General features: G+C 58.8%; 1 protein-coding gene across 1 annotated transcript; it reads left to right on the plus strand.

Annotated features, from left to right (window-relative positions):
* MGAT3 (beta-1,4-mannosyl-glycoprotein 4-beta-N-acetylglucosaminyltransferase) lies at positions 1–27,437 on the plus strand (the record flags this gene model as incomplete). The annotated part of the gene is made up of 2 exons (XM_082636114.1): positions 1–109; positions 25,835–27,437. The coding sequence occupies exon 2, from the start codon at positions 25,836–25,838 to the stop codon at positions 27,435–27,437; it is 1,602 nt and encodes a 533-aa protein (XP_082492240.1). The 5' UTR covers positions 1–109; position 25,835.

A 27,437-nucleotide genomic window follows, 5' to 3' on the forward strand; every position in this document is an offset into this window, starting at 1 on the left:
GGGGCGAGAGGTTGCGGCGGACGCCAGCATCTCCCCGCCGGGGGCCCCGGGGGCCGCGGAGCCGCCGCCGCCGCTGATGCCGCCGCTGCTGAGACCCGGCGGGCGATGGGTGAGTTGACCCTGGCATCCTGGGGGCCCGAGCCGCAGCCCCTTCATCCCTGCACTCCGGCCCTCCGCCTCCATCTCCGCGCCTCCTCCTCCGCGCTCGCTGCGCCCCCAGTCACAACTCCCACAGACCCTCTCCCTGAGCGTGACCTTTGGGGGCGGGGGCGGGAGAACTACGCTGGGGGGCCGGGGTGGGGGGCCGAGATGACGGGCGGATGCAGAGGCGGCTACTCAGTTCTGGCGCCCCCTCCCCCAACCCCGCTGCTCAGCGAAGGTTTCCGTGGCCCGGGAGGGCAAAGCCTCATCCCCTCGACCCCCCACCCCCGGCCTGGGCTGGGGGCGTCCCCGAGCCTCGGGGCTTGAGCCAGGCTTTGTGCGCTGCGCCCCCGACAAACCTCCCGCGCGGCGCGGGACTGGGGGTGGGAGGCCTCAGCGCCCGCCTTCCCCCATCCACCTCCCCCCACCACGGGTTGCGGCGGCGGCGGCGGCGGCAGGGGCCCAGGCGCTGTCTGGGTGCTGGGCGGGTGCGGAGGCCGGGACCAGGCAGAGGGGAGTGGGGGAAGAACCCCAACCCTTCCTGGTGAGGGGGCTCCCGCTCTTTCCACTGCACTGCCCAGGGCGGGGGAGGCAACCAGGCTGGGGGAGGGCGCTATAAATATCTGCAAATAATGAGTTCTGGAACCGGGGTGGGGAGGGGAGTGCACCTGGGTTATATTGGGGGGGGTGCCTGAGCTGGGGTGCCAGAGAGGCAGAGATGGGTCTCAGGCAACCCTGGTGACCTGAGGTCGGATGACTGGCTAGGCTCTAGAAGACTTCCTAGAAGGGGCGTGGGCAGGGACACTACCTCAATGAGCTCTCTCCAGGGTCCCCCAGCACTGCCACTCTCCACCCCAGAGCACTCCTCTTCACTCCTGGGCCACCAGGCCAGACCTTCCTTGATGGGGGAGTTGCGGGCACTGTTGTGTCACCTCCCGGGCAGTTACTAAAAATCCAGGCAACGGGCCAAGCCTGAGGATGGAGGGAAGAGCAAGACAAGTGCCTCCCCACCCCCTACCTGGAGGAGCTGGCAATTCTGGGGGTTATCAGTGCTAAAGAGATAGGCACAGGGTCCTAGGGAAGTTTGAAAAAGGGGCTGCCAGCCCAAGGGCGAGAGAGAACTTGCTGGGAAACATAAAAGGAAGCTGGAAGGGTTTGTTGGTGGAGAAAGTGGGAAGGGCATTCTGGGAGGAGGGGTGGCATGAGCAAAGGCTCAGAGATGTGAGTATGTGCTGAGAGATGGAGGTGGGGGGATGGTCAAGCACTGCGTCAGGCCAAAATCAGAAGCCAGATGAAGAGGGGGAGCCAAGGCTGGAGGGAAGGAGGGCCAGGTGGAGGCGAGATGGCGGGTCACACCAGGGAGCTGGCACGAGGACAGCACAGTGAGGGGCTGACTTGACTGGGATGGCGCCATCTGGCTCAGCTGCCCCCCTTCTGAGGGTCTGCCCAGCGCCCTTGATGTGGTCAGGGCTGCTTGACCCACACTGGTGATCCCTTTTACTGTGGAAGCTGGACCACCTCAGGCTGGGCAGCTTTCAGAACCTCAGTTTCCACATCTGTCACGTGGGGAGAATCCTCCACAGAGTCGTGGCGAGGACTGCATGAGATGCTGCAGGCCGCACCTGAGAAGCACTCGGGAAGCGCTGGCTGCTGCATCTGTATTTTTACCTGTAAAACAGGGACATGGATACAAGCTGGCGGGCCACGTCCACTTCATGGGTGGTGGTGAGGATCCCGTGAGGGCTGGATGTGCCTAGGAGGTAGCCGAGGCCTGGGGGAGCTATGCATCCATGTCCTCCTTCTAGGAGGAGCAGTGAGGAGTGACCGGGGACAGGGTGGTCTGCACAGACAGCCTCGTCTTGCCCTCGTGGGCACCCACCACCTTCTGGCTTCCAGCCTTGCCTATCAGGGGGCTCTGCTCTGCTTCCCAAGGCCAAAGCCTCTTTGTTCTCCACACCGCATGGTTCACCCCACTCCCAGCTAGCTCTAGTCTACCACATGGGGACCAGGCTCCCTTCCAGAAGTTTCTTCAGATATTCTGACCAACAAACATGATGTCCTCCTGTGAGGGGCACTGTGCCGGGCAGCCAGGTGGAGAGGACACAGGCCTTGCCTCCCAGAGATTGGAATCTAGTTGGCCAGCAGATATCCCTGGGCACCCATGGTCTGCCTAGCTCTGTGCTGGCTGCTTGGGGGTAGGGGTAGAGTCTCAATCATTGTGCCATGAGGCAGCCAAGTGCAGAATTTAAAAAGCAAGGATTCCAGATCCAGTGGCCCAGGTTCGAATCCCGATCCTGTCACTTCCTACTGTGTGACAGTGTACTAGTGACTCTGCCTCCCTGCGCCTCAGTTTCCTTGTCTCTAAAATGGGGATGATGCACATTATTGCTATTTGAACAGCCTGGTGCAATTTCCATTGGGCATTCGCTGCCCCCCTTCCTGAATGAGTCTCCCTCTTTGCCCCTGCTTCCTCAGAGACTACACAGCCTGCCCCAGTAGATGTGTTGTCCACTTCCGTGTTGTCTTCCCCTCTGTCTGTCAGTCCCCATGGGCCAGAGCCTGCCTTTCTGTACCCATTGCTTGAGCAGGGGGCACTGGTATGCTGGCAACTGGGTCTCAAATGAGCTGGGGTGTAAATGATTCTCAGCCCGGGGGAACGGCCCTGCTCTTCCTTCCACCCATTCCTCCCCCTTCTCCATCCCTGATGGAGGACACTGACCCTCCAGAGGGCAGCCTCACTTGCAGCAGAATGGTCACAGGGACCTTGCTTGTCCCCATCTTCCAGAAGGGGAAAGAGAGGCTTCAGGAGCGGGTGGGAACTTCTCAAGGGCTGGAAGCGGGCCTGGGGGGTGGGGGGTGGAAGGGTAGTGGCCCACGGTCCTGTGGTCTAGAATGGGCTGACAAGGGGGCCCAAGGTTTTGCCCATAATCCAAGAAGTTAACAGAGTCCCCAAATACTTTTCCTTGCACTGCTGAAATTCCCCTGTTGGCTCACTTATTTTCATCTTTTCCATAAAAATAAAACTGGAACAATAAGAATCATTCACACACCTAATTACTCTGTTGTTTTATGAATTTAGAGCTTATTTGGCTAAGACTTTGGTTCCCACTGAAGTGAGACTCCCGGGGGTGGGGTGGGGTGCAGGGTGAAGGCCAGGACAGAAGGTAGGAGTCTGTGTGGACACTGGGGCCTCCTGAGGGCCCAGCCTCTGGCTACCTCTCTAGGCAGGCCAGGAACTTCCCAGAAGGAACAGGCCGGACAGCGTCTGGTTGAGGGAGGGTGGCCAGAGGCAGTCTCTGAGATTCTGGTTGAGAGACCCATGATGGAGAGGACTTTCCAGTCATAATAATTTGCTGCTATTTATCGAGCACTTACTATGTGCTGGGCACTGGGCCAAAGCACTTTGTCTGCATTTAGAGATGCCTCTAACTTCCCTCGAGGTAGGTACTATCAATATTATTATCCCATTTGGCAGTTTGAGGGGGCCTGGGGCCCAGGGACGGGAAGTGGCAGGGCTGGGATTGTATCCAGCCTGTAGGACCCCAAAGCTTGATGGGGCTGCCTGTCTAGGCCCCCTCAGTCACCCGGAGGTGACTGCTCTCTGAGACTTGGATGCCTGAGATAGCTGCCTCACCCGTGTCCTGGCCTCCAGGCCGCCCTCTTCAGGGCCCTGGTGCTGCTTCCTTCCTTGCCATAGTCCTGGGGCCCTGCCTCAGGAAGGCCTGCTCAGCCTCACCTGGGAAGCTTGGGGAAAGTATGTATTTCCCAGGCTTCACCCTGCCCTGCTGAGTCAGAATCACACCATGGGAGGGAGGGCTGGAAACCCAGATTTGAATCCCCTGGGGATTCAGAGGCCTGTGGACTCCAAGAACCACTGCTTAGCCCCATGAATTCCAGGATGAGACCCCAGATCCCTATGACTCAGCCCCCTCCTGTGTTCTCGGCCTCCGCTCCACCCCCAGCCTCAACCCAGCTCTGCACACACTATGCCACGCCCCCCGCCCGCTCCTCCCCTCCCCCCGCCCATTGCTTTTATCCCAGCACCTGCTACTGCCGCTTCCTCCAGGGAACAGGTCCTGGGCTGGCTGTGGAACCCCCAGAGCTTGCTTAGTACTTTGGACAAATCCCTCGTCACCACTCTCCTCTTGTTACTGGGGACCAGCACACAGTCTGGGTGAACCGTGGTGGCCAGGGAAGGGGGACCAGGGAGAGCTGCCCATTAAGGCGGGGGACTCGTTCCTGGGCTGGGCATACAGGCACTCTCTGGGGGCTGGCACCATGCCTTACACAGAGGAGGCACTCGAGAAGTATTTCTTTTCTTTTTTTTTTTTTTAATTTATTTATTTTTGGCTGCGTTGGGTCTTCATTGCTGCGTGCGGACTTTCTCTAGTTGCGGCGAGTGGGGGCTACTCTTCATTGCAGTGCACTGGCTTCTCATTGCGGTGGCTTCTCTCGTTGGGGAGCACGGGCTCTAGGCGCGCGGGCTTCCGTAGTTGTGGCACGTGGGCTTCCGTAGTTGTGGCTCGCGGGGTCTAGGGCGCGGGCTCAGTAGTTGTGGCGCATGGGCTTCCTTGCTCCGCGGCGTGTGGGAACTTCCTGGACCAGGGCTTGAACCCTTGTCCCCTGCATTGGCAGGCAGATTCTTAACCACTGTGCCACCAGGGAAGCCTGAGAAGTATTTCTTTAGTACTTGTTGAATGGTAATTTTGAGAGTGGAAGGTGAGGGCCACTTCCAGAAACAAGGCAGATTGGCTGGTTTAGGTGAAAGACAGAGAAGGTGCCTTCTCGACCCATCGCCCAGGACTGTGAATGTTAATGGTCGTAACTCATATTTATGGCACAAATGGGAACGAGATGCTGGTGCTTTCTTGCGTGATTTCATTTCAATACCTCAGGGGCGACGCACCAGCTCCTCCAGCCAGACTAGAAATCCAGGTTCCAGCTTTCCTCTCAAGCCTTTTCTGCTGCTGTCCCTCTGTCCAGAATGCCCTTCCCCTCCTCTCCTGACTCATCCTTTAAGACTCCTTCAGGAAGCCACGCGGTACCCCTACCCCAATGGCAAGGCTGATCATCCTCGCCGGGGGTTTCTGTCTGTCCGTCCCCATGGCATGAGAACCTTGTGCAGGACAGGTCTGTTGAGGGTCTGGCAGGGATGCCAGTAGAGTGAACAGAGAGGACTGGGTCAGGGGACTCGGGTGCAGGGCACCAGGGCCAGCAGTGGGGTTGCTTTGCTGTTCCTTGTGTCTAGGTGGCAAAGGGAGGGGATTCTGGGAAAGACCAAGGGACCTCCCGGCGCAGCTCCTGAAGGCAACTGGAAAGTGCAGCCCATTCGGTGACTGTCACCTCAGTCCAGAGAGGGGGCCATACTGGGGAGCTTGGGGCCACTGGGGAGCTGAACCGGCTCATTTCCCAGAGGGAAGATTGATCCGGGGTGCTTGGCACTGACCCAGACCTTTGTGGTCTGTAGGAAGAGAGCCCAGGACTGTGGGGCTGCACCCCCCACCCCCTTTCCTGTCCCAAGCTGGGGTGTTTCTCAGTGGGGTCCAGGTTAGGGGGTGGATGAAAAGGAGTCAAGGAGAGCAGTGTCCCCAGGGCTCAGGTCTGCCCTCTGGTCCTCCGGTGTGGGAGACAAAGCTCCTTAGGAAAAATGTGTGTTGCCACAAAGCTGGCAGGAAATCCATGTCAACAGCTCATTCCAGCAAAAAGGTGCACAGGAAAAAACTCCGTAAGAATTTAAGCCAAAATGTTAGCCCAGGGGGTTGTGGGATGGTGGGTGGTATCATCCTGTTTCTTTCGCTGTGATGTCCAGATTCCCTAGAATGTATGAGAAACCTTTATAACCAGAAAGATGAAGTAATATTCTAAAGGAGAGAGGTAAGAAAAGGTGTCATGGGCTTCCCTGGTGGCGCAGCGGTTAAGAATCCGCCTGCCAATGCAGGGGACGTGGGTTCGAGCCCTGGTCCGGGAAGACACCACATGCTGCGGAGCAACTAAGCCTGTACACCACAACTACTGAGCCCACGTGCCCCAACTACTGAAGCCCATGCACCTAGAGCCCATGCTCTACAACGAGAGAAGCCACCACAATGAGAAGCCCGCGCACTGCAACAAAGAGTAGCCCACGCTCGCCACAACTAGAGAAAGCCCGCACACAGCAACCCAACGCAGCCAAAAATTAATTAATTAATTAATTTAAAAAAGAAGAAAAGGCGCCATGAGAACAGCCACCTCCCCATTTTTTGGATTCTGGGGTCACTGCTTGTGGGCGGCCTCCAGGGGGACTGGCTGTGGGGTCTCAGGGTGGGAGTTGGCCCGTCCCAGGCACATCCCCCAGAACAGGTGCACCCGTGGCAAACAGCTTGCGTCTCTCTCATTCCTGGAAATCGGGCCAGTGAGAGTCCAGGCCTGGGGCTACTGGGATGCAGCGCCCCAAGAATTCCGTCCCAACCTCTGACTTGCTATGGCACCAGTCCGGCCTTCGCTCCTCTTCTACCATGTACCCCACGTTCCAGCCTCGGGGCCGTTGCTGTGCTGGACCCTCCACCTGGAAAGCCAACCTACTCCACCCCAGGTGCTGCCACCCACCCAGGAAGCCATTCCTGCCCCTTCCAGCCAGGGGTGACCCCAGAGCTGTTGGCTTTACCCCCGCACCCCTGGGCCCAGTGGGTGTGCATCGCTGTTGACTGCCTTCCTGACGGACTCCTGCCTTGAAGCGCCTTTCCGCAGTCCTGCAACGTGGTCAAGTTCTCCCCTGTGGTAATAGTATTCCTAATCACAGCTCAGCCCTGAGTCTGGGTGGGGACTCAATCTCTGACTCCCCCATGGCCCCTGACTCTGTCCCTGGTACAAAGCACTCATTCATTCATTCAGCACTTAATCACCGGGTGCCTACTGTGTGCCAGGGTCTGGGCTGGGTGCCAGGGCACAGATCTGCCGACTGCAGGGTGTGAGCGTGTCTGTTTTTATGCATACTTTTTTGTGTGTGTGTGCGTCACCAGCGCATGCACACAGCAGGAGAACCTCCGTCATATGAATGCGTGTCCCTTAGGCTGTGCCCATGTGTAACCTTGCCAGTCTTGAGCATGCCTAGCTAATTGATTCAGCAAGCATTTATTGAGTGCCCACAAGGGGGTGCCAGGCCATGACCCTGAAGGTGAGTGTCGCAAGGTCTCTGCTCTTGGGAAGTACCCATCTTGTCGGGCCATCCCAGTGCGGACTGGTGGGGACGGTGGCCAGCAGGGGTGGGGATGAGCAGGATGGCATCCTGGAAGGACGGGGAGAAGGGTGAGGAGGAGCATTCCTGCCCAGCTGTGGGTGTGCTCTGCAATCCCCCGATGGCCCTGGGACCCCAAGCTGACCCTCCTTGCTGGTTTTGCTGCTCTGAAGTGCTCCTGAAGGCTGATGGGGCTGGAACACGGAGTTGTGGGCTCTGAGCCCCGCTGCCAGTGCAGGGGGGAGAGTACAGTACCCTGAAGAAGTAGCATGTTGGCTGGAGAGCCCGGGCTGCAGAACCTTCCATGAGAGGAGAACCTCGGGACCAGACCCCAGAACACAGCACCTAGAAGTAGAACCCCTCAATTCAGAACAGAGAAACTGGATTATGGAACTTGGAGGGGGAAATGGAGCAGCAAACCTAGAATGCAGCCTTCTGGAACGCGGAACGCTGATATCAGAGCTGGAAGGTCAAGTCCTTGCCCCCAGGGGTCAGTGGGAAACTGAGGTCCAGAGAGGAAGGGGTGGTCCTGCACCTTGGTGAGCAGCAGTGGGCACGCACGTGGTCTCTGCTGAGCCAGGCCCTTCCCATGGTCTGCTGGTACCTGACCTTGGACAAGGCATGTCCCCTCTCTAAGCCCCGGTCCCCATCTGTGAAGTGGGCTCGCGAAGATGAGCTGAGATGAAGCGCATCACCTGGGAAGGGGGCACTGCTCTGGGCGCCCAGGGTCTCCCGGGAGGTTAGCAGAATTGCTGAGACTGGGACCCCAGCCACCTGACCCCTGGAATGACCTTCTCACCTGTGGTGATGCTTCTGTCACTGCTGTTTCGTTCCTTCTCTCCTGCCCCACCGTCAGTGGGAAGTTTGAGCACTTGCAGGCCTGTTCCAGAAAGCTCTCTGGATCCAGCAGGTGGGAAGGACTAAGTAATTAAAGGAGCAAGAACAGATTGGTGGCTTCCATGAAATTAAGGAGCAGGGCCCAGTGCCTGCAACCCTACGTGATGTCCCCTGCCATTTGGTGAGGGCTTACTGAGCGTCGCTGGTGGGGACTGACCCAAGGAAGCTATGGCCCCTCGCAGGCAGGGGCGGACAGAGAGTAATCGGGAAGGGAAAAGAGAAAAGGCTCATTGTGCAGCCTTGAGAAGGCTCACTGGCTGCCCAGAGCCGCAGAGCCAACCAGCTGTGCACCTGCTCCCTCAGAGCCACTCCCAGCAGGAGGTTAATTGTGGTGCTCAGGTTCCCAGGTTGCAGGAGCCACAGGCTCTGGGCCAGGTGCAGCCCCGCATCCCTCCGAGGACCCTGCAGGTGGTGTTACCAGCCTCCCTTTAATGGCTCAGCAGACAGGCCTGGAGAGGGTAGGACTTTTGCTTGGGGCCACAGAGCTATGGGTGGCAGAGCCAGGGTTCAAGCCCATTTCTTCATTCAGCAGCGGCTGCTGGAGGCCAGGCCTGGCTCTGGGCACTGAGCACACAACGGTGAGCCATGGTGGGGAGGATCCTAACCCGCTCGAAGCCACTGCTTCATTTTCTACCTTCTTCCTTCCCGTGCTGCCTCCCAGCCATCAGCCGTCATGTTGCTGAGCAGTCTGAGGATGGAACCGTTCCCTTCACCACCACCAGCCCATTGGAAGGGACCCTTAGAGTTCACGTAGATGAGCCGCTTCACTGGGGCGTGCTGAGCCCGAGGTCACATGGCAGGCACTTTTCCAAGCCCCAGACCAGGCCTGAGAGCCCGGCGGTATTGACTGAAAAGTGCAGGTGTGTGGATTTGGGAGGAAGGTCTTTCATTCATTCAGCAAACCTCTGTGTCAGGCGCTGTGCTGGAGCTGGGGACCAGGGGAGTGGGGGGGGCAGGCCAGGGTTGAAACAGCTCGGCTCTTTCCATAGCCTGGGGTCAGGGAGACCCGGAGGAAGTCTAGTTCAGCTGAACCCTCCCCAGACCGGCATGGGGAGAGGGAGTGTAAGATTACACAGAAACATTGAGCCTCCTGGAAGATCTGGACTTTATCCTGAGGACACTCCTTCCAAGCTAAAAGGGGCAGCGTCAGATGGGGCTTTTGCTTGGCTTACAGGCACCTGGCCGGGAGTCCCCTTGGGAAGGCCACTCCTGTTGTGCAGGTGAGCATTGGTGGTGGTACAACCGGTGTGGAACAGTGGCACAGGGAAAAGGGTGGGACTTGAGAGGTATCAGGGCATGGAATAGACAGGCCTAGTCGTGCAGGGTCAGTGAGGGAGGATTTACGGTGGTTCCTGGGTTTCCGGCGTGGGCGGCTGGGTGGATGGTTACATCCCTGACAGGTTCCAGAAGGAGGAAAGTTGGTACCGCCCGAAGCTGTACAAGCATCCTAGGTGCCAGGCTCAGGTCACAGGTTATCAGCTCAGGTTGTTGGAACAACTGTTTGAGCAAGTTCTTTGTGCCCTGTCTTTTTTTTTTTTTTTTTAATACTGATTGATTGATTGTTGGCTGCGTTGGGTCTTTGTTGCTGTGCACGGGCTTTCTCTGTTTGTGGCGAGTGGGGGCTACTCTTCATTGCAGTGCGCAGGCTTCTCATTTCGGTGACTTCTCTTGTTGGGGAGCACGGGCTCTAGGCGCGCCAGCTTCATAGTTGTGGCACGCGGGCTCAGTGGTTGTGGCGCACAGGCTTAGTTGCTCCGCGGCATGTGGGATCTTCCCGGACCAGGGCTTGAACTCATGTCCCCTGCATTGGCAGGCGGATTCTTAACCACTGTGCCACCAGGGAAGTCCCTTGCTCCCTGTCTTGCAGTGGAGGGTCCCGGGCACGATGGGAACCGACTCTAAAGCCCAGGCCCCCCCCCCACCCTGCAGCCTGGCCCAGATCCCACTGGCTCTGCTCCTCTCTCCCCTTACCCCACCGGCACTCGGGCCTCCCGCGTGCACAGGTGTACCCACCACCCGCCGCCCTGTACACGTGGGGAGGTGCCCGTGGCAGTCCTTCCACTCCTCCTGCCTAGGAGCACGGGGGCCAACCTCTGCCTCCACCCTGGGCATGGGCACCACTCCGCCCCCCACGTGGGCACTCACCTACCCCTGCCCCCCAGGGTGCAGCACATGGGAAAAAGTCTCTCCAGCTATCGCTTGATTCTGTCACCCACCCTGCGTCCTGCCTGTGCTAGAGAAAGCTCCACGAGGGCAGAGGAGGGGTGGGGTGTGCCCTCCCCTCCCTTCCCCCACACTCAGGCCTGCTGGGCTGGAGACGGAGCTGAGGCTCCGAACTGAAGTGGCCCTTTGTACATTGTCCCTGGAGGATGGGCGAGCCTGGCGGGAGGGGGCTGGCACTGTGGGGCTGCCTGGGTAGGACGGTGCCGATCTCGGCAGGGCTGGGGGGGCTTTCTGTGGAGCGGTGGAGGGAGCCCTGCTGGGTGTGGGTGGGCTCTGGCGGGCTGCTGCCTCAGGCACCCCCAAACCAGATGCTACTTGCCACCAGGGGTCTAGCATCGCTTCTCACATGAGTTCCATCCGCATTCAGTGGCTGTTTATGGAGCTCCTGCTCCGGGCCAGGCTTTGTCCTAGGGGGTGGGGAGCAGCAGTGACCGATGACTGGGGCCCATGGTGACCCTGCTCTCGTGTTGTTGACATTCCAAGCGAGCAGGGTGTGGGTGGGGGAGACAGACCACTAACACATAAACAAGGAGACAGATAGCTTCCGCGCGGTGAGGAGTGTTGTGGAGCAGATGCCCCGGGAGGGGCCGGCCCCTTTAGCTGGCTGGTCAGGAAGGCCCCTCTGAGCAGGCGGCTGGCATGTGGAGATCTGAGGGAAGGGCATTCCGGGCGGAGGGAACAGCCAGTGCGAGGACCCTGAGACAGGTGAGCCTGGGGTGTGGAAGGGATGGGAAGGCAGGGACTGGGGCTGGAGTCAAGTGGACAGGGGAGGCGAGGTCAGCAAAGATGCAGGGACCTGATGGCCAGGGCCTGTGGGTGCAGAAAGGAGTTTGGATTTTATTCTGAGTGTGATGAGGGGTTTGAGCAGAGGAATGTGGCCTGATGGGGATTTGCAGTGACAGAATTTGTGGGGCTCCGTGCCAAATGAAAATGCAGGGCCCCTTGTTCAAAAATTAAGAATTTCAAGACAGAAAATAAATAAAGGCAAGGGGGGACCAGTGAGGAGGAGGAGGAGAGGCATTTTGGAGGGAGGTGCCAACAGGCCTAGCAACACCCCAGCCGGGCCATCCAGGCACGTGGTGAGGCTGTGTGGAGAGCCGGCATGAACGTCAGCCTGGGAGGTCAGAGGACTGGTCTCTGTCAAGGTGCTTTGGGTGTTACCCCGTTTAATTCTCCTGAGGTGAGGGGCTGGGATGATCCCACATTGTAGATGGGGACTCCGAGGTCCAGGGATATTGAGTGACCTGCCCAGGATCACACAGGGGGTCGAGAAGGCGCAGGGGCCGGATTTGAGTACAGTTCCCCTGGAGCTGGGATTCCAGGGAGCTGCTGCCCCATTGCTCTGTCACTGAGCGCTCTCTCTCCTGAGAGATGGGGCTGGGGACATCTCACATCGTGCCGGGCCCAGAAATGAGTTCTTGTAAGAGGCAGAAAAACTGCTCAGCCCCGGCCTGACTGGCCTTGTTTTTCCTCACTGTGAGTCCGGGAGGTGTGGGTGTTCTGATTTCCATTCCACAGATGTGGAGACTGAGGCAGGGCAGGGCTGGTCTCGGCCCCTGGACTTGTCTGCTCTGACCGCCCTCTCCTCCTGACGGGCCAGGGCGGGTCATTTGGGTCTGGAAGCCCGAGTGGCTGGGAGGTGGGCCAGGAGCTGCAAGCCCGAGGTGCAGGGGTCTCTGGGGGTGGTTTCCTCCCCACTGGCCTCAGTGGGCTCTGTAAGGATGTGAGCAATAGGCCTGCGTGGGGCGGGGCTCCGTCCACTTCGCTGAAGGACTGGCAGCGTGTTCCTGTCATGAACTGGAAGCTGCCGGGTTCTTCTCAGCCCTTCAATCAGAAGCTCTATTAATGAGTAATAGTCTGCCCGAGTCATTACTGCTGCCTGCTGCTGCCTAGGCTGTACCTCGGCTGGACCCTGGCCTCCTCTCCCTTCCTCCTTTCTCTCCCTTCCGGCACCGCACGCCGCCCCGCCTCTCCCAGCCCTCTTCCTGCAGAGATGACCCAGACCCTGGGCCCTTGGGATGCCCCCTTACTTGGGGGTGTCCTCTCAACTCTCCTCACTCGGGCCTCCAGCCACCCTACTGGGTGGGGCTGACCCTATGTGACAGAGGGAGACACTGAGGCACAGGGGGGCTGCAGGGCAGGCAGACAGACCAACAGGAAGTTTCTCTCCAGAGCAGGCTGGGGTGGAGGCGCCCCTGCAGCGCCGCGCCCACCCCCCGCCCCCCCCCCCCGGAGGCGAGGGCTAAGCTGCATTGTGAGGAGGGGGGAGGAGGGGGGAGGAGGGGGGAGGAGGAGTCCCAGGGGTGTGGGGCAGTGTGTTTAAGGCCTCTGATGCATCCCACCCTCCAGCGGCACGAATGCTGGCAGCTCTGCCGACCAGCCCCCTTCTGCGCCAGGGCCTGATTTATGTCTTCACCCTCTCGGGAGGACCCTGGAGAGGGCCATTCCTAACACAGAGAACTAATGCCTTGCCAGTGGTGGACTTGGACGTGGAGCCAGGCAGTACAGTAGCTGTGCGGGGGTCTGCTCTGAGCCCTCTGATTTCTCATCCCTGGCCAGCCTCTTTTCCCACCCCCGGAGAGCTGGGACCCCGTGCAGGTGAACGGCCCAGGTTCTCTAATGGGCAGAGTCGGATTCAGACCCAGGTCCCCCAGCTCCTCTCCCCACCCCCAGCCCCCGCTTTGTGTGAGCCACTGGGCCCCACCAGTGGAGCGAGTTTGCTTCCGAGCTCTTCTGCGTGGACCTCCGTGTCCCATCCGTGTCCCGCTGGACGTGCCCAGCAGCCCCTTGGGAGTCAGGGCACAGGTCACAGTGACCTTCTGCCCAGAGAGCAAGCAGGGAGAGACTCCAAGAGGAGTTGGGCTCGTGGTCTGCTGAGTGGAAGGCACCGACAGGCCCCTCACCTGTGACACGGAAACGTCGGGTGCCCTCACCTCCCCGGCTCCTGCCTCTGGGGAGTGGCTCCCGCAGGGGGAGGCTGCCTTGCCCTGCCACTCGGTTAGCTGTTTGTACCTCATCGATGAGGAGACTGAGGCCCGGAGAGGTGAGGCCACCCAGCTGGGAAGAGGTGGAGCCAGGAAACCAGCCCTGATGAAGGGCAGAGCTGGTGTCAGGCCAGGCCAGAGTTGGCTCACCGCGTAGCCACCTAACTGCTGCCTGCGCTCAGCTTGGGGGTTGGGGGACAGCCTCCAGGGAGAAACAGTTGCCATCAAGCCATATAGGCCGGGAGCGGGGTCGGGAAGCACGTTGCAGCCACCGGGATGGGACACTGCCTTACCTGTGGCGAGCCACACCAGGACCCGAGGCAGGTACTGGGTCAGGTGAGGGGAGGGTGGGCCTGGGGGTTCCAGGGAGGTGCCAGGCAGAGATCAAGGCAGGGTGGGGTGTTGGGGGCCGGGAGGGCCCAGGGACTGGGTCAGCCACTCTGCTGCCGCTTAGAGGGTGAGTCAGGCTGGTCACTCAGACTCTGAACCCCTTTCCTCACCTGTGACAGTGATGGGGGCTAATGGAAGGACCCGATTAGAGCTAAAGCACTTTGTGCACCTGCCAGAGAGGGGCTCTGGGATAGGCCTCAGGTGGGCCCTCTTCTTCCCCCCATACGGTGACAGGCTGGTAGGGATGGCCACGGGCGCGGGGGTTTGTGTGTCCCCAGGCCATACGGCCAGGCCTAGCTGGCAAACTGCAAGCAAACAGAAACCCCTGAGTGGTGGGTGCAGTCGGTGAGGGACCCTCCCTCACTGTCTCTGAGCTCCAGGCCAGCAGGGCTATAGGGAAAAAATAATGGGGAAGGTGGGGATAGAAGTTGAAGAGAGGGAGGGTGTGGGCAAGAGGGCAGGCGACGACCCCTGGCAGGGATCTGCAGGAGTCAGGTCCCCTAAGGAGCTTCAGGCCGCCAGGGCTCCTGAAGTCCAGGCCTGGCTTTTTCTCGACTTTTTAGAGCACCAGACCCCCTTCAGGCTACTGGAGACCCCGACACGGGGTCCTGTCCAGAGTAATCTGTTCCCTTTGGAGTTGGTGGGGGATGGGAAAGGGCCCTGGGGCTCCTTCAGCCTTTCAGGGAATGCTGGGTTTTGTGAAATGCGGTCTTAAGTCAATGCAGCCCAGCATTGAGAGTGCCACGGGGGAAGGGGGCGCTCACACTGTTCCAGGGGGAGTCCGGGGTGGGGGGGAAGCTGCAGGCAGAGGGGTTTGGGGAGGGTGCAGCTCTCCTGGGCATGGGGCTCTAGTGGCTGGTCTGGGCGCATGCCAGAGCCAGGGAGGACTGTGACCCACAAACGTAGGCCCACGGGCTCCTGCTGGGGGCCGGGGCAGACGTGCAGGGGCCTTTGGCCCAGGCTAGGCTCAAGGCAGCAGCCTAGACTTTGTGCGGGAAACCCTGAATGAGAAGCCGCAGCGGTGGCGTGTGGGTGTGAGTCCTGCTGCTGCCAGCTGAGTCTCAGGCAGGTCCCTCAGCCCCTGTGCCCCTCTCCTCCTGCGCAGTTGCCCTGAGGATAATGGAGTAAGGCCAGCGCACGCAGCGCCTGGCACCTGCGGGCACTCGCACTCAGTAAGTGCCAGCTGCCCTGAAGAAGGCGGTGGTGATGGAGGCGCCATCTCCTGGGAGGAATGTTCCGGGCTTGCTGCTCTTCAGCCCTGCCCAGCCCTGCCCAGCTAGAGGGTGTAGCTGTGTTGACTTCAATAAAGAGGTAAACTGAGGCCAGATCAAAGAGGTGAGGACTTGCAGTTTGGGACAAGCAAACTGGAGCCAGCTACGAGCGAGTCTGTGGAGGGTTTGGGGCAGGTAGTATTTACGGGCAGGGACTGCAGAGGGGAGAGTTCAGTGAGGGTTTGTTAAAATTAGAAACAAAAGGAGACCAGCCTTAAAAACTTCTTGAGCAGACAGAATCAGTCTAGTCACACAAACAAAGCTCAATCCGGTCCACTTTGTGAGACCAACTGGACCTGGGTCATCTTCCATTCTGCCGCTGGCAAAACTTTCCAAGGGTTTTAGGAGGCAACCTCTGATCAACCCTCCAATCCAAGAAAATTCCATCACTATCAGTTTTCTGGAAATCTGGCATTTACGGGAAATCAAGTCTCCTGGTCTTTAAGTTTTGTCTCCCTGAGGGCACATGCGTGAGACTCTCCATTTTACATCCTCTGGTTCTATTTTAGATTGAAAATCTTTCACAGCAGCCTTAGGATTGCTGACCCAAGAGGGTGCTGACCAAGATGGGGTGCCCAGGCTTCTGCCTAAGGAGCCCCTGAAGTGTGGGGAGTGTCCTTGCTACTCCTCGAGGCCCTACACCCCCTCACAAGACTTGGGGCCCCTGCTTTGCTGCCGCTGCACTGGGGTTCCCAACACACAGGCTTCTGTGCCCTTGGCCCAATGCCTGGGCCGCTGTCCCCACTCTGCGCGGTGGCTCCTTCTTGACCTTGGGTCTCGGCTGAAGTGTCCGCTCCTCGGGAGGCCCTCCCTGACGCCTGGCATCCTCTGTTGGCCGGTTCTCTCATCTGTCTTCTGTCCCTCCACTGGACTGAGCTCTGTGAGGACCTCATCCCCCCATCTGGCTCCTGCTGCACTCCCAGCTCCATGCCCGGGGCCACTCTGCTCTCTCCACCCACCCCAGGACACAGCAGAAGCACCAGCGGCCCGACCTCGGTCCTCATATGCCCGCAAGGCCCTCTCACAGCCCCAGGGTGGCTTCCCTCCACCCTGGCCCAGCGCCCCCAGATCCCCGTGCCTGAAATTCCGCCCTAGTGCTACTCGCTCTGGCTTGTCCCGGACACTCACTGAACGTCTGTCTGTCTGGGCCCCGGGCTGGGCATGGGGAGCACAGGCCCCACCTGACTTGGAGAATTCACAGTGTGGGAGCGGAGGTTGCCGAGACAGGGGACCAGCCCAGTTGCTGCTGAGGTTTGCTGTGACAGGGCAGAAGCAGGGGTTGGAGGAGACGGTCCGGTGGTGCCCGGTCACATGGAGGGGGGGTTAGGGTTAGGGTTAAGGCTGGGGCGCCTTGGAGGGGTGCCGGATTTGGGAACACCTGTTCTCAGCGCCCACAGAGCCCTTTCTGTGGGGTGTTTGTATGTCTCTGCGTCTAGCCCCTCTCCTTGTCCCCAAAGCCACCCAGGAGTCCCTGCTTCCACCTCAGAGGCCTTGGTCTCCCTCCTCCTGTGACAAACGTTCACTGTGTGCCCCTCACCAGCTGTTGTTTCACACACACTTCCTGTTCCAGGCACTTTAGATATGCGGACCGCTCACCACAGCCCTGTGACATGGACGCCATTATAGCCCCATTACACTGATGCGGAAGCCGAGGCCCAGGGAAATGGCAAAGCCCTGCCATCTGGCTGCAGGGTCTGGACACTGCCTCAGGTGGCCTCTGTGCAGATCCAGGCCTAGGCCCCTCCCCCAGGCTTGGGGCAGTGTGTGTCCCGGCCTCGCACTGACCACCGGCACCTGCCTGTCCTCCACGGCTCTGCTTCTGCTCTTCTTCCTTCCCAGACTTTCCCCAGGTCCCGCCTCCAGCCCCCACTCACCGTCCCAGGATGTCTGGCCCCAGTCCCCCCCCCCCCACCGGGGCTGCATCCCTCCCGCTCCCTCCCTCAGTCACCTAGTATTTAGCAGGTACCTCATCAGCAGCTCACCACTGCCCCCTCACTTCAGCACCACGGCTGTCCTGCTGTGTGTCCTCCCCGTCTCAGCTCCTCCACAGTCTGTCTAATGCTGGGTGGTCCAATGGAGTAGCCACTAGCACACGTGGCTATTAAAACTAAAAATTAAATTAAATTATTAATTAGTTCCTCAGTCTCCCCTGTCAATTTCAAGTGCTCAGTAGCCACACGTGGCTAGTGGATGGTGCATGGACAGCCCAGGCCTAGACGTTTCCACCACTGCAGACTGCTGTTGGACAGCTCTGGAAGCAAACAGATTGATCACCCTGAGGCACAGGCTGTTGGGGTTGCTCCACTCAGAGCCTTCAGTGGCCTGGGGCTCAGGCCAGTGTCACCTCCCCCTGCCCCCTTTAAAAGTGGAGGCTGTGTGGGTCTCAGACCCTGGAGAGCACTGGGGTTGCACAGATGAGCAGAGGAATGCTCTACAAGTTGGTTTACCCTCTGAGCCTCAGTTTCCTCATCTGTAAAATGGGGACAATGATTCCTACCTCTGAAGATGGTTGTGAGGGTCAAGTGTAAATAAAACCCCCAGCTGACAGCTGGCACAGATTTAAGCATATGCTGGGTGGTGACCATCGAGTTAACATGAATAAGGCAAGGCGGAGGCAGCTTTCAATGCAGGGGTCACGACAGCTGTGAACTTAGGTTCTGGACGGTGGGAGCCACTGCAGGCTTCTGAACACAGACACCCCACTGGCTGGTGCCTAAGGATGACTCATCCATTTAGCCTCCAGTGCTGTCCAATAGGACATTCTGGGATGGTGGAAATGTTCTATATCTGCACCGCCCATGGGCTTTTGGGGACCAGAAGCTGATGTCCTGGGTGGGCCAGTGACCAGTGGGAAGAGGGGAGGAAGCCCCAGGGAGTCGAGGGCGGGTCCCAGCCTTGGAGACTAACTTTCCCAGGCACATGCTAGCCACTCTGTGGGAAAGTCCTCAGGCAGCTGAAGGGGCTGGGGTCAGGCGGAGTGGGGAGGGGTTTGGAGGAAGGAGAGAGAGGGCCAGGGTGCACAGGGGCTTGCTGTGGAGTAGCAGGGAGGGGGTGGGCATCAGCATGGGCATGGGACTGAGCCTTCAGCCAGGCTCCCACCCTGGAGCCGAGCCAGCAGAGAGAGTGGGGCCCAGACCCTTGTGCCCAGGGAAGTGGCCTGGGTGCCCCATCTAGCTGGTCCAAGAACTGGCTCCCAGTATGGCTCTGCCTCGCCTCTCTCGGCCTTGGCGTCCTCATCTGTGGATGGGAAGAGCAGCAGCTGCCCCCACCCCCAGCCCATGGTAAGCAGGTTTTGCCAGGACATTCTGGTCACCTGGGCAGAGGGAGTCCTTGGCCAGGGCTGGCCCCTTGAGCCGATTCCCTCTCTCCGGGGAGTGCCAGGGGAGCAGAATTCCTGGGGACTGAGGGTCATGATACACCAGACCCTCCCTTGGCCAAGACATTCATGCTTAGCCTGGGACAGGACTCCCAAATCTGCAGCCCCACTGGGCTCCAGGTCTACCTGTTGGCAGATGCAGGATGCTTGGGGAGTCTCAGTTTCCACCTGCTTCATTCCCACAAGCCCTGGCTGTCTGAGCAAGTAGCTTAGCCTTTTTTAAATTTATTTATTTATTTATTTATGGCTGTGTTGGGTCTTCGTTGCTGTGTGCGGGCTTTTCTCTAGTTGCGGCGAGCATGGGCTTCTCATTCCGGTGGCTTCTCTTGTTGCGGAGCACGGGCTCTAGGTGCACGGGCTTCAGTAGTCGTGGCTCGTGGGCTCTAGAGCGCAGGCTCAGTAGCTGTGGCACACAGGCTTAGTTGCTCCACGGCATGTGGGATCTTCCCAGACCAGGACTCAAACCCATGTCCCTGCATTGGCAGGTGGATTCTCAAAAACTGCGCCACCAGGGAAGCCCCAGCTTAGCCTCTTGAAACCTCCATTTCCTCATCTGCAAAATGGAGACACACATATACCTTCCTTCAGGGTTGGCCCCATGGATGTGCCCCTGATATCTCTCCAGCCCTTGCATCGACAGTGCCTGGTCACGGCAGGTTCTTGGTAAATGTCCGCCAGCAGCCTGGATGATGTGCTGGCTGTAGAGTGATCCCAGGGTGTAGGCTTGTTTTTTGTGGAGCCTGCCTGATGGATATGAACCAAGGGAATGAATAAAACAAGGAGAGACGAAGGAATAAACACAGCGTCAGCTGTTTCTCCCATCTTGCCAGAACTCTGGAATCTATCATATTCTGTAGCCACCTCCTCTGCCTGTCTTCCCCGTGTGGGATTATGGAACCTCACGTTGGAAAGACCTTTATTTAGTTTCAGAGTCAGGTGGTGGTTGCTGTCTTCTGATCCCTGAGACGCTGATTGCTTTTGCTTAACCTCAAGGAAGAACCCAGAAGTAGCAGCGGAAATTCCAGGGAGGCTGATTTAGGCCAATAGAAAGAAGAATTTCTAGCAGCGTAAATGGCCTGGAATGGGCGGTACTAAGAATTGGACAAGCAGAGGCCAGATGGGCACTTGGCAGGGACACTGGCCTAGGGTGAAGGTTTGGGCAATATTCTTTTTCCAGGGTCCTTCAAACCTTGGGAGAAGAGTCTGGACCCTCCATGGGGCTCCAGATTCCCCAGTTCTGGCCTTGGTTCTGAAAGCCAGATGAGTCACTGAGAATGCCCTGCAGGGTGGTGGGTGCCAGTCAATAGTAAGCAGCCCCCCAGCTGGCCCAGTCCTTTAACAGAGCTGGCCAGGAGCAAGGCCTGGCACATGGAACATGCAGAGCCCTTTGGTAACATGGGGCAGAACTGGGATGGGGTGGAAGTCAGCCTTCAGCTCAAAGTCAAGATGCCCTTTGAAGCAGATGGGTGGTGGTGAGGGTCCATCTGAAGGTACTTTTGGGTTGGGGGTTGTAGATGGGCCAATTCCTGCCAGGAATGGAGACTGAGGGTGGGCTGTGCGACCTCCAAGATTCCCCCATGGATATTCCAAGAGCACCCTGAGCACCTACTAGGTGTCGGACCTGTTCACTGCTGGCCCCTTCTCCCAGTTGCAGGAGTTGGGTGCCCTGTGGATCTCCCAGAGCTGAGGACACAGGGATCACAGCTGTCACCAGGGTGTTGTAAGGCAGGTGGGGAAGGGGGCCAGAGGGTGGCAGACAGGGGAAGTGGCCATTAGGACAGAAGCTGCTGAACCACAGAGGAGGCTAGCAGGGGCCAGGGTGAGGCTGGCCAAAGGCATCCCAGGGCCAATCTAGGACCCTGGTCAGCGCATGTGAGCTCAGGACCACGGAGAGCTCCACAGGAGACTCCTGTCACCCGGTGACAGCTGTCAGGGTGCGTCTGCCCCCGGGAGGCTGCTGCCCACCTGGCTAGCCCCAAAGTCACAGCCTGTGGCCTCCAGGGAGCACCTGTCTTCTCTCTGGCCAGAAGCCCGCACTGGACTCAGCCTGAGCCCAGACCCCAAGGTTGTGACTGGCTCGTGGGCGAGGCTCACCTGCTCTGTCTCTCACCTCATAAGCTGATCAAACAGAGCCCAAGGAAAGAGGTCACAAGGAGAAGGGAGAAGTGGGAAGAGGGAGGGAAGGAAGAAAATCTGCCCAGCTAGAACCTGGGCATGGGCATGGCTGCAAGTCAGTACAGAAAGAGGAGGCCCAGGGTGGGCTGGTCCTGCCACTATCCTGGGTCTGGGTCGGCCTCCTGCATCCATGATTATCTGGCTACCAGGAAGCACCTGGCCCATCCCCCATCACCTTCACGCCGGAAACCCAGGCCCCTGGGGCTGGGAGCAACTCACGAGCGTGTGTATGTGTGTGTGAGGGCTCTTCTAGGGAGGCTCCCAGAGAGCCTCACAGTTCTTCCCTACTTTCCTTGGAGCCCCAGGATGCGGGTCACTCGTTTCCCAGCCCACCCCCCCGTCAGGCTCAGGTTCTGTCCGGGCTCCACTTGGACTCCCACTCTGCTCCTTGCTGCTCTTAAACAAGGCAGCACCCACCAGGGCCCAGGCCCTGCCAGGGGCTCAGCTCCGAGCCTTTGCACCAGCTGCGCCCCCCACCTGAAGTCCCTCTCTACTTACTCTTCTTCCAGGCAGGAGAATAACAGTAATGATAAGAAGAGCTGAAGCTTGGGGCTTCCCTGGTGGTGCAGTGGTTGGGAGTCCGCCTGCCGATGCAGGGGACACGGGTTCGTGCCCCGGTCCGGGAGGATCCCACATGCCGTGGAGAGGCTGGGCCCGTGAGCCATGGCCACTGAGTCTGCGCATCCGGAGCCTGTGCTCCGCAGCGGGAGAGGCCACAACAGTGAGAAGCCCGCGTACCATAAAAAAAAAAAAAGAAGAGCTGAAGCTTATTGGGCTCCTGCTATGTGCTAGGCACTCTACATGGATTATTATTCAACCCTCATTTTCCAGATGAGCCAAAGGAGGAAAGTTATTCACCTGCTCCAGGCCACACAGATAGGAAATGACAGAGCCGGGATTGGAGCTGGGCAGTCTGATTCTAGAGTCTGTGCGCACGCAAGTGACTGAGCACGTGGAGGCGGCTCTGGAGGCCCCTGCCTCAGGGGGCTCGTGTCCAGCTAGGGAGACAGACATCCGTGGAGATGGGCTGAGCATGGCGAGCGCTGGGAAAGGGGCAGGGGTGGGGCTGTGGATCGGTCTCTCTGATTTGGTGTCTCATTTGAAGTGGGCAGAGCAGCGCTTAGAGAGAGGACCCTAAAGAGAGAGCTGCCTCCAGCCCCAGCTGTGCCATTGACCGTCTCCATGGTGGCTGTTGAGGGGTGGCCTCCGCCCCAGTCAAAAGCTGGTCCATCCTGCGGGTCCTGGATCCACCGAATGTGACTCCTTGCTCACACGTCACATCCAGGTCGTCGGCAATCCAGCAGAAGCTAACCGCTTCCTGCAGCCCCGCCTCTTGCCCAGACAGTGCAGTGTCCTCGCCACTCTCCCTGCTCTGCCCTCGGAGGCAACAGTCCACTGTCAGCCAAGCAGCCCAAGTGAGCCTGTTCAGACTGGAGGCTCTGCTCAGCATCCTCCCGTGAAAGCCGCACTGCCGGCCGCGGCCCCGGGCCCCGTGTGATCTGGCCTGTCCACCTCCCTCCGCTCTGCCCTCCGTGTGGTTCCTCGCTCGTGGGCGGCAGACACTCTCCTTCTGGGCGCTGGCTGTTCTGTTGCCCAGAACCCACTGCCCCTGCACCCTCGTCTTCTGGCCTCACTCTCCTCAGTGAGGCCCTCCCTGGCCACCTGATTACCACCGAACCTGCCCCCTCCTATCCTTTACCCTGTTTTATTTTTCTCCAGAGCACAATTCTTTGTAACGTACCATATGATTTGTAGCAGTCCCTTGCCCTGCTCATGCCTGTGCCCACTCCACGGGGTGGAGTTTCTCGTCATCCGCGTCCCCTGTGCTCCTAGGGCCAGCACAGTGCCTGGCACCCAGTGGGCTCTCAGTAAGTAGTCGCTGAGTGAATGGAGGAGACGGGTTGGGTGACACCCCACGGGGGGTCGTGTGGGTCAAATGCAATGGTGGCTGTTCCATCCATTGGGTTGTCTTCACTGGTCACTGGTGGACTGTCCCTGGGACCTTTATCACCCCACTTGGGTTGATCTTGGCAGATGGAAGGGACCCTGAGCAGGGTCCACATAACTTCACTTGGTAACAGTCTGTAAGGGGACGGTGGTTCAGGGGGTCCGTGGCATCTCCCGGTTCTCATTTCATCCCAGCACTGCCCACCCACAGCTTTACCACTGGATGAAATCCCATTATTGACCCCACAGAATCGAGTCTGACCCTTACTAATTGTGTGTCACTGAACAAGTTATACCATCTCTCTGGCCTTGGTCTCCTCATCTGTATAATGGAGAGGACAAGGGTACTTGCTGTGTGTTGGGGGGATTCAGTGAGGACATGCATGTAACGTGCTCAGGACAGTAGCTGGCTTGTAAGGGTGAGCGATCATCAGCTTTATCATTACACCTGATGGTTCTGGATGAAGCTTTATAACAGAGGTAGAAATGCTGGAGCTGGGGCCAAATTTGGTTCCATGGCTTTAGCCCACAGCCAGGCCAGCTGCTCCAGGGAGGGCTATGGTCTCAGCTGTCAGGAGGGAGAGGCTGGCTCAGGAACAGAACTTATGTTCAGGTCCTGTTCACTCACCTTCTTAAGGTTCTTTGAGGAAAGTCTCATCATCTTTCTGAGTCTCAATTTCCCCACCTGTAAAAATGGGGCAATCACAGTCCTCACTCTCCCAGGGTTGGTGAGACTTACATGAGACCCCAGGGGCCAATGCGTATTTATTTATTTGGTTTCTTATTAATATGCCATTCAGTCTAAAAAATTTATCTGAAGCACTTATCAAAATACTGGAAGATAAGATAAAAAGGGATCGGGCCAAGAAGAATAAGTTTCAAAAACACAGGCAGCTGTGTGTGAAGGTGTCCTGGAAAACTTGGCCTGTGAGGCACTGACTTGCTCTGGGCCAACCCCCGTGTGTCTGTGAGCCTCCTAGCAGCCCAAGCGATGAGGGAGACACACTCGATTCCATGATTCTTGGCAACAAGCCAGGCTGAGGCCTTATCAAACGGCCTCACCCCGAAGACCCAGTGATTAAAAGGGGGATCCCAGGCACTGGTGAGTCTGTCCTCTGAAGCACACAGCTGGCCGGGTGTAACTAGATCCTGAAAGCCAACCTGACCAGGGAGCCAAGGGGCAGTTGGGTCATTGTGACCTCAGCAGGGCCGTAGGGGCCCCTTTGCTCTAAGCAGGGCATTCACTTGCCTCCCTGAGTTTCACTTACCTTCCTAGGGCCTTTGTTCACTGCTGCCAGGGAATTTAGTCTGAGTGGCAGCCCCAGCCTTGCCCTTCACAGCTCACGGCCAGTTCAGTCCAGCAAGGTATGGGACTGGGGTGCCCCACAGAGACACGCCCCAAGTGGGGAAAAATAATCCGCCAGAAGAATCAGGGCTGCCTTGCCAGGTCCTAAAAGCCCTCGGGTGGGTCACTCTGGAGGCTTCTGCAGTGTCGCCTTGTGCCTAGTCCCTACCCCAGCAAGACCTCCTATCCGCCTGCCTCTGTTGGGCCTCAGCCCTTTGCCCCTCCACTCGCCCTGCTGGCCTGGCCTGCCTGGTCTCGCTTTGCCAGAGCAGGGCTGGAACCCATGGTGGGGAGAGGAACCTGGAAGACCCACTTCAAAACGTTGCCAAGGGGCAGCCCTCCCTCCTGCCTCCCAGTGGAGACCTGTCCCCCCTCTGCCCCGGGGCAGCTGACATTTAGCAGAGGTCAGGCCCTCACCCCCGACTGTCCTGCCTCCTATAGTCAGCTGTGCCGGCCCCTCGATAGCAGGCTCCAGGGGGTCAGCATTTAAACTGGAGGAGGGGGGACATCTGGGTCTTGAGAGCACAAGTACCGCCCTGGCCAGCGGGATCGGCAACTCGACTGCTTCTCACTAGCGTACTCAGGACTCCTCACCAAGGTGAGGCCAGGGAAGGCGGGCCTCCTCCACAGAATGAAAGGGTTAGTGGAGATGGTCCTTAAAGTTTTGTTCTGGGTCCAACATTTCATGATTTTGCGCCTTATGACCATGTAGCTTAGAGAAAATTTATGTTGGAGTCTTCCAGCCTCGAGCTTTGAAAGAAGCGAAAGTTTATGGGAGCACCTGCTGCACAGCAGGAACTCTGTGCCCATTTCACAGATGTAGAAACTGAGGTTCAGAATGGTGAGGAGCCTTGCTTAAGTTAGGGTATGGGGAGGGTATGGCAGGAAGGCACCCAAATGACCCAGAGGAAGAACCAGAGACATTAAGGGGAAGCCACAGAAAGGAACATTTTAAGGGAAAGGACAGCGTCCCCTACACAGGGATCTACGGAAGGGGACATGAAAACACCAGGTGCCAAAGACCAGGTTTCTGTCCCAGCCCCTCCTGTGGCTCTGTAGGTCATCCCAACCAAGTATGATAATAATTATAAAAAACTGAGAACAGAAAAATTGCATGTAAGACCGGTGATACACCTCAAACACATGAACTGTTTATGGCTGGATATCAATCTACTGCCTGGCATGGGGTAATGAAGGGGAACTTTTACTTAATTTTGTTCTTTAAATATGTTAGAATTAAAAGTGTTTCCTTGAGACCTGGGAATTTTTTCAGTGAGAAAGGTTTGTAAATACAGCCACAAAAAAGATAGATAAAGAGACAGAGAGATGGACAGATAGAACGAGAAAGCACCCCGGGTGGTGCAGGGAAGGAACCCCACCTCCGCAGCCTGCGACCCACTCTCCCCCTCCCTTGGGGCCTGGAAGCCCCCTGGGGCAGGTTCTGCATTGCAGGGTTGCGCTTTTCCCAGGATGCATTTTGTTCCTGGAGCAAAGCCTAGCAATGCAGCTGGTACAGTCAGGGTGGGGCGGGCCAGGTGCTGGAGCAGGTTGCCAGCGGTATGTGTGGTGACCTGGTGGTCTTGGAGCGGACAGGTTGTGGGAGTGGAGGGGTCCTGAGCCTGGTGGGGTTTTCTTGATGCTGGGGCTTCCAGGAGTCCTCCTTGGTGCAGTGAGTTGGACTCACAGGCTTGACTTCTAGAGGAGTCGCCTGGAGGTGACTTCCTCCAGGGTCACTAGGCGCTGGTCAGGACATGCACAAACACGGTAGCAACAAAACCTTCCCCATTCCCTCCCTTAGCAGAAGAGCCTCAGGCTCCCCTTGCCCGGGTCTGCAGACCCCTGACCCATCTGCTGTCTCCCTGTTTCCTGCAGGATGAAGATGAGACGCTACAAGCTCTTTCTCATGTTCTGTATGGCCGGCCTGTGCCTCATCTCCTTCCTGCACTTCTTTAAGACCCTGTCCTATGTCACCTTCCCCCGAGAACTGGCCTCCCTCAGCCCTAACCTGGTGTCCAGCTTCTTCTGGAACAATGCCCCGGTCACGCCCCAGGCCAGCCCCGAGCCGGGCAGCCCCGACCTGCTGCGTACCCCACTCTATTCCCACTCGCCCCTGCTCCAGCCGCTGTCGCCAAGCAAGGCCACGGAGGAAATCCACCGGATGGACTTTGTGCTGCCTGAGGACACCACCGAGTACTTCCTCCGCACCAAAGCCGGGGGCGTCTGCTTCAAGCCAGGTACCAAGACGCTGGAGAAGCCGCCACCAGGGCGGCCAGAGGAGAAGGCAGAGGCGGGCGAAGGCGCGTCGGCGCGGGGCCCGGGCCGGCAGCTGCTGAGCACCCGGGAGCGGCCGGGGGGCCGCGGCGCGCGGCGCAAGTGGGTGGAGTGCGTGTGCCTCCCGGGCTGGCACGGGCCGAGCTGCGGCGTGCCCACTGTGGTGCAGTTCTCCAACCTGCCCACCAAGGAGCGCCTGGTGCCCCGGGAGGTCCCGAGGAGGGTCATCAACGCCATCAACATCAACCATGAGTTCGACCTGCTGGACGTGCGCTTCCACGAGCTGGGCGACGTGGTGGACGCCTTCGTGGTGTGCGAGTCCAACTTCACGGCCTACGGGGAGCCGCGGCCGCTCAAGTTCCGCGAGATGCTGACCAACGGCACCTTCGAGTACATCCGGCACAAGGTGCTCTACGTCTTCCTGGACCACTTCCCGCTGGGCGGGCGGCAGGACGGCTGGATCGCCGACGACTACCTGCGCACCTTCCTGACGCAGGACGGCGTGTCGCGGCTGCGCAACCTGCGGCCCGACGACGTCTTCATCATCGACGACGCCGACGAGATCCCCGCTCGCGATGGCGTGCTCTTCCTCAAGCTCTACGACGGCTGGACGGAGCCCTTCGCCTTCCACATGCGCAAGTCACTGTACGGCTTCTTCTGGAAGCAGCCGGGCACCCTAGAGGTGGTGTCGGGCTGCACGGTGGACATGCTGCAGACGGTGTACGGGCTGGACGGCATCCGCCTGCGCCGCCGCCAGTACTACACCATGCCCAACTTCCGCCAGTACGAGAACCGCACGGGCCACATCCTGGTGCAGTGGTCGCTGGGCAGCCCCCTGCACTTCGCCGGCTGGCACTGTTCCTGGTGCTTCACGCCCGAGGGCATCTACTTCAAGCTGGTGTCCGCCCAGAACGGCGACTTCCCCCGCTGGGGTGACTACGAGGACAAGCGGGACCTCAATTACATCCGGAGCTTGATCCGCACGGGGGGCTGGTTCGACGGCACGCAGCAGGAGTACCCGCCAGCCGACCCCAGTGAACACATGTATGCCCCTAAGTACCTGCTCAAGAACTACGACCAGTTCCGCTACCTGCTGGACAACCCCTACCAGGAGCCCAAGAGCACAGCAGACAGTGGGCGGCGGAGCAGGCGTCCGGAGGGAAGGCCACCTGCCAGGAGCAAATTGGATGTGGTTGAAGGCTAA

This window comes from Mesoplodon mirus (genome assembly GCF_964341445.2).
Source record: "Mesoplodon mirus genome assembly, chromosome: 11".
Lineage (NCBI taxonomy): Eukaryota > Metazoa > Chordata > Mammalia > Artiodactyla > Ziphiidae > Mesoplodon > Mesoplodon mirus.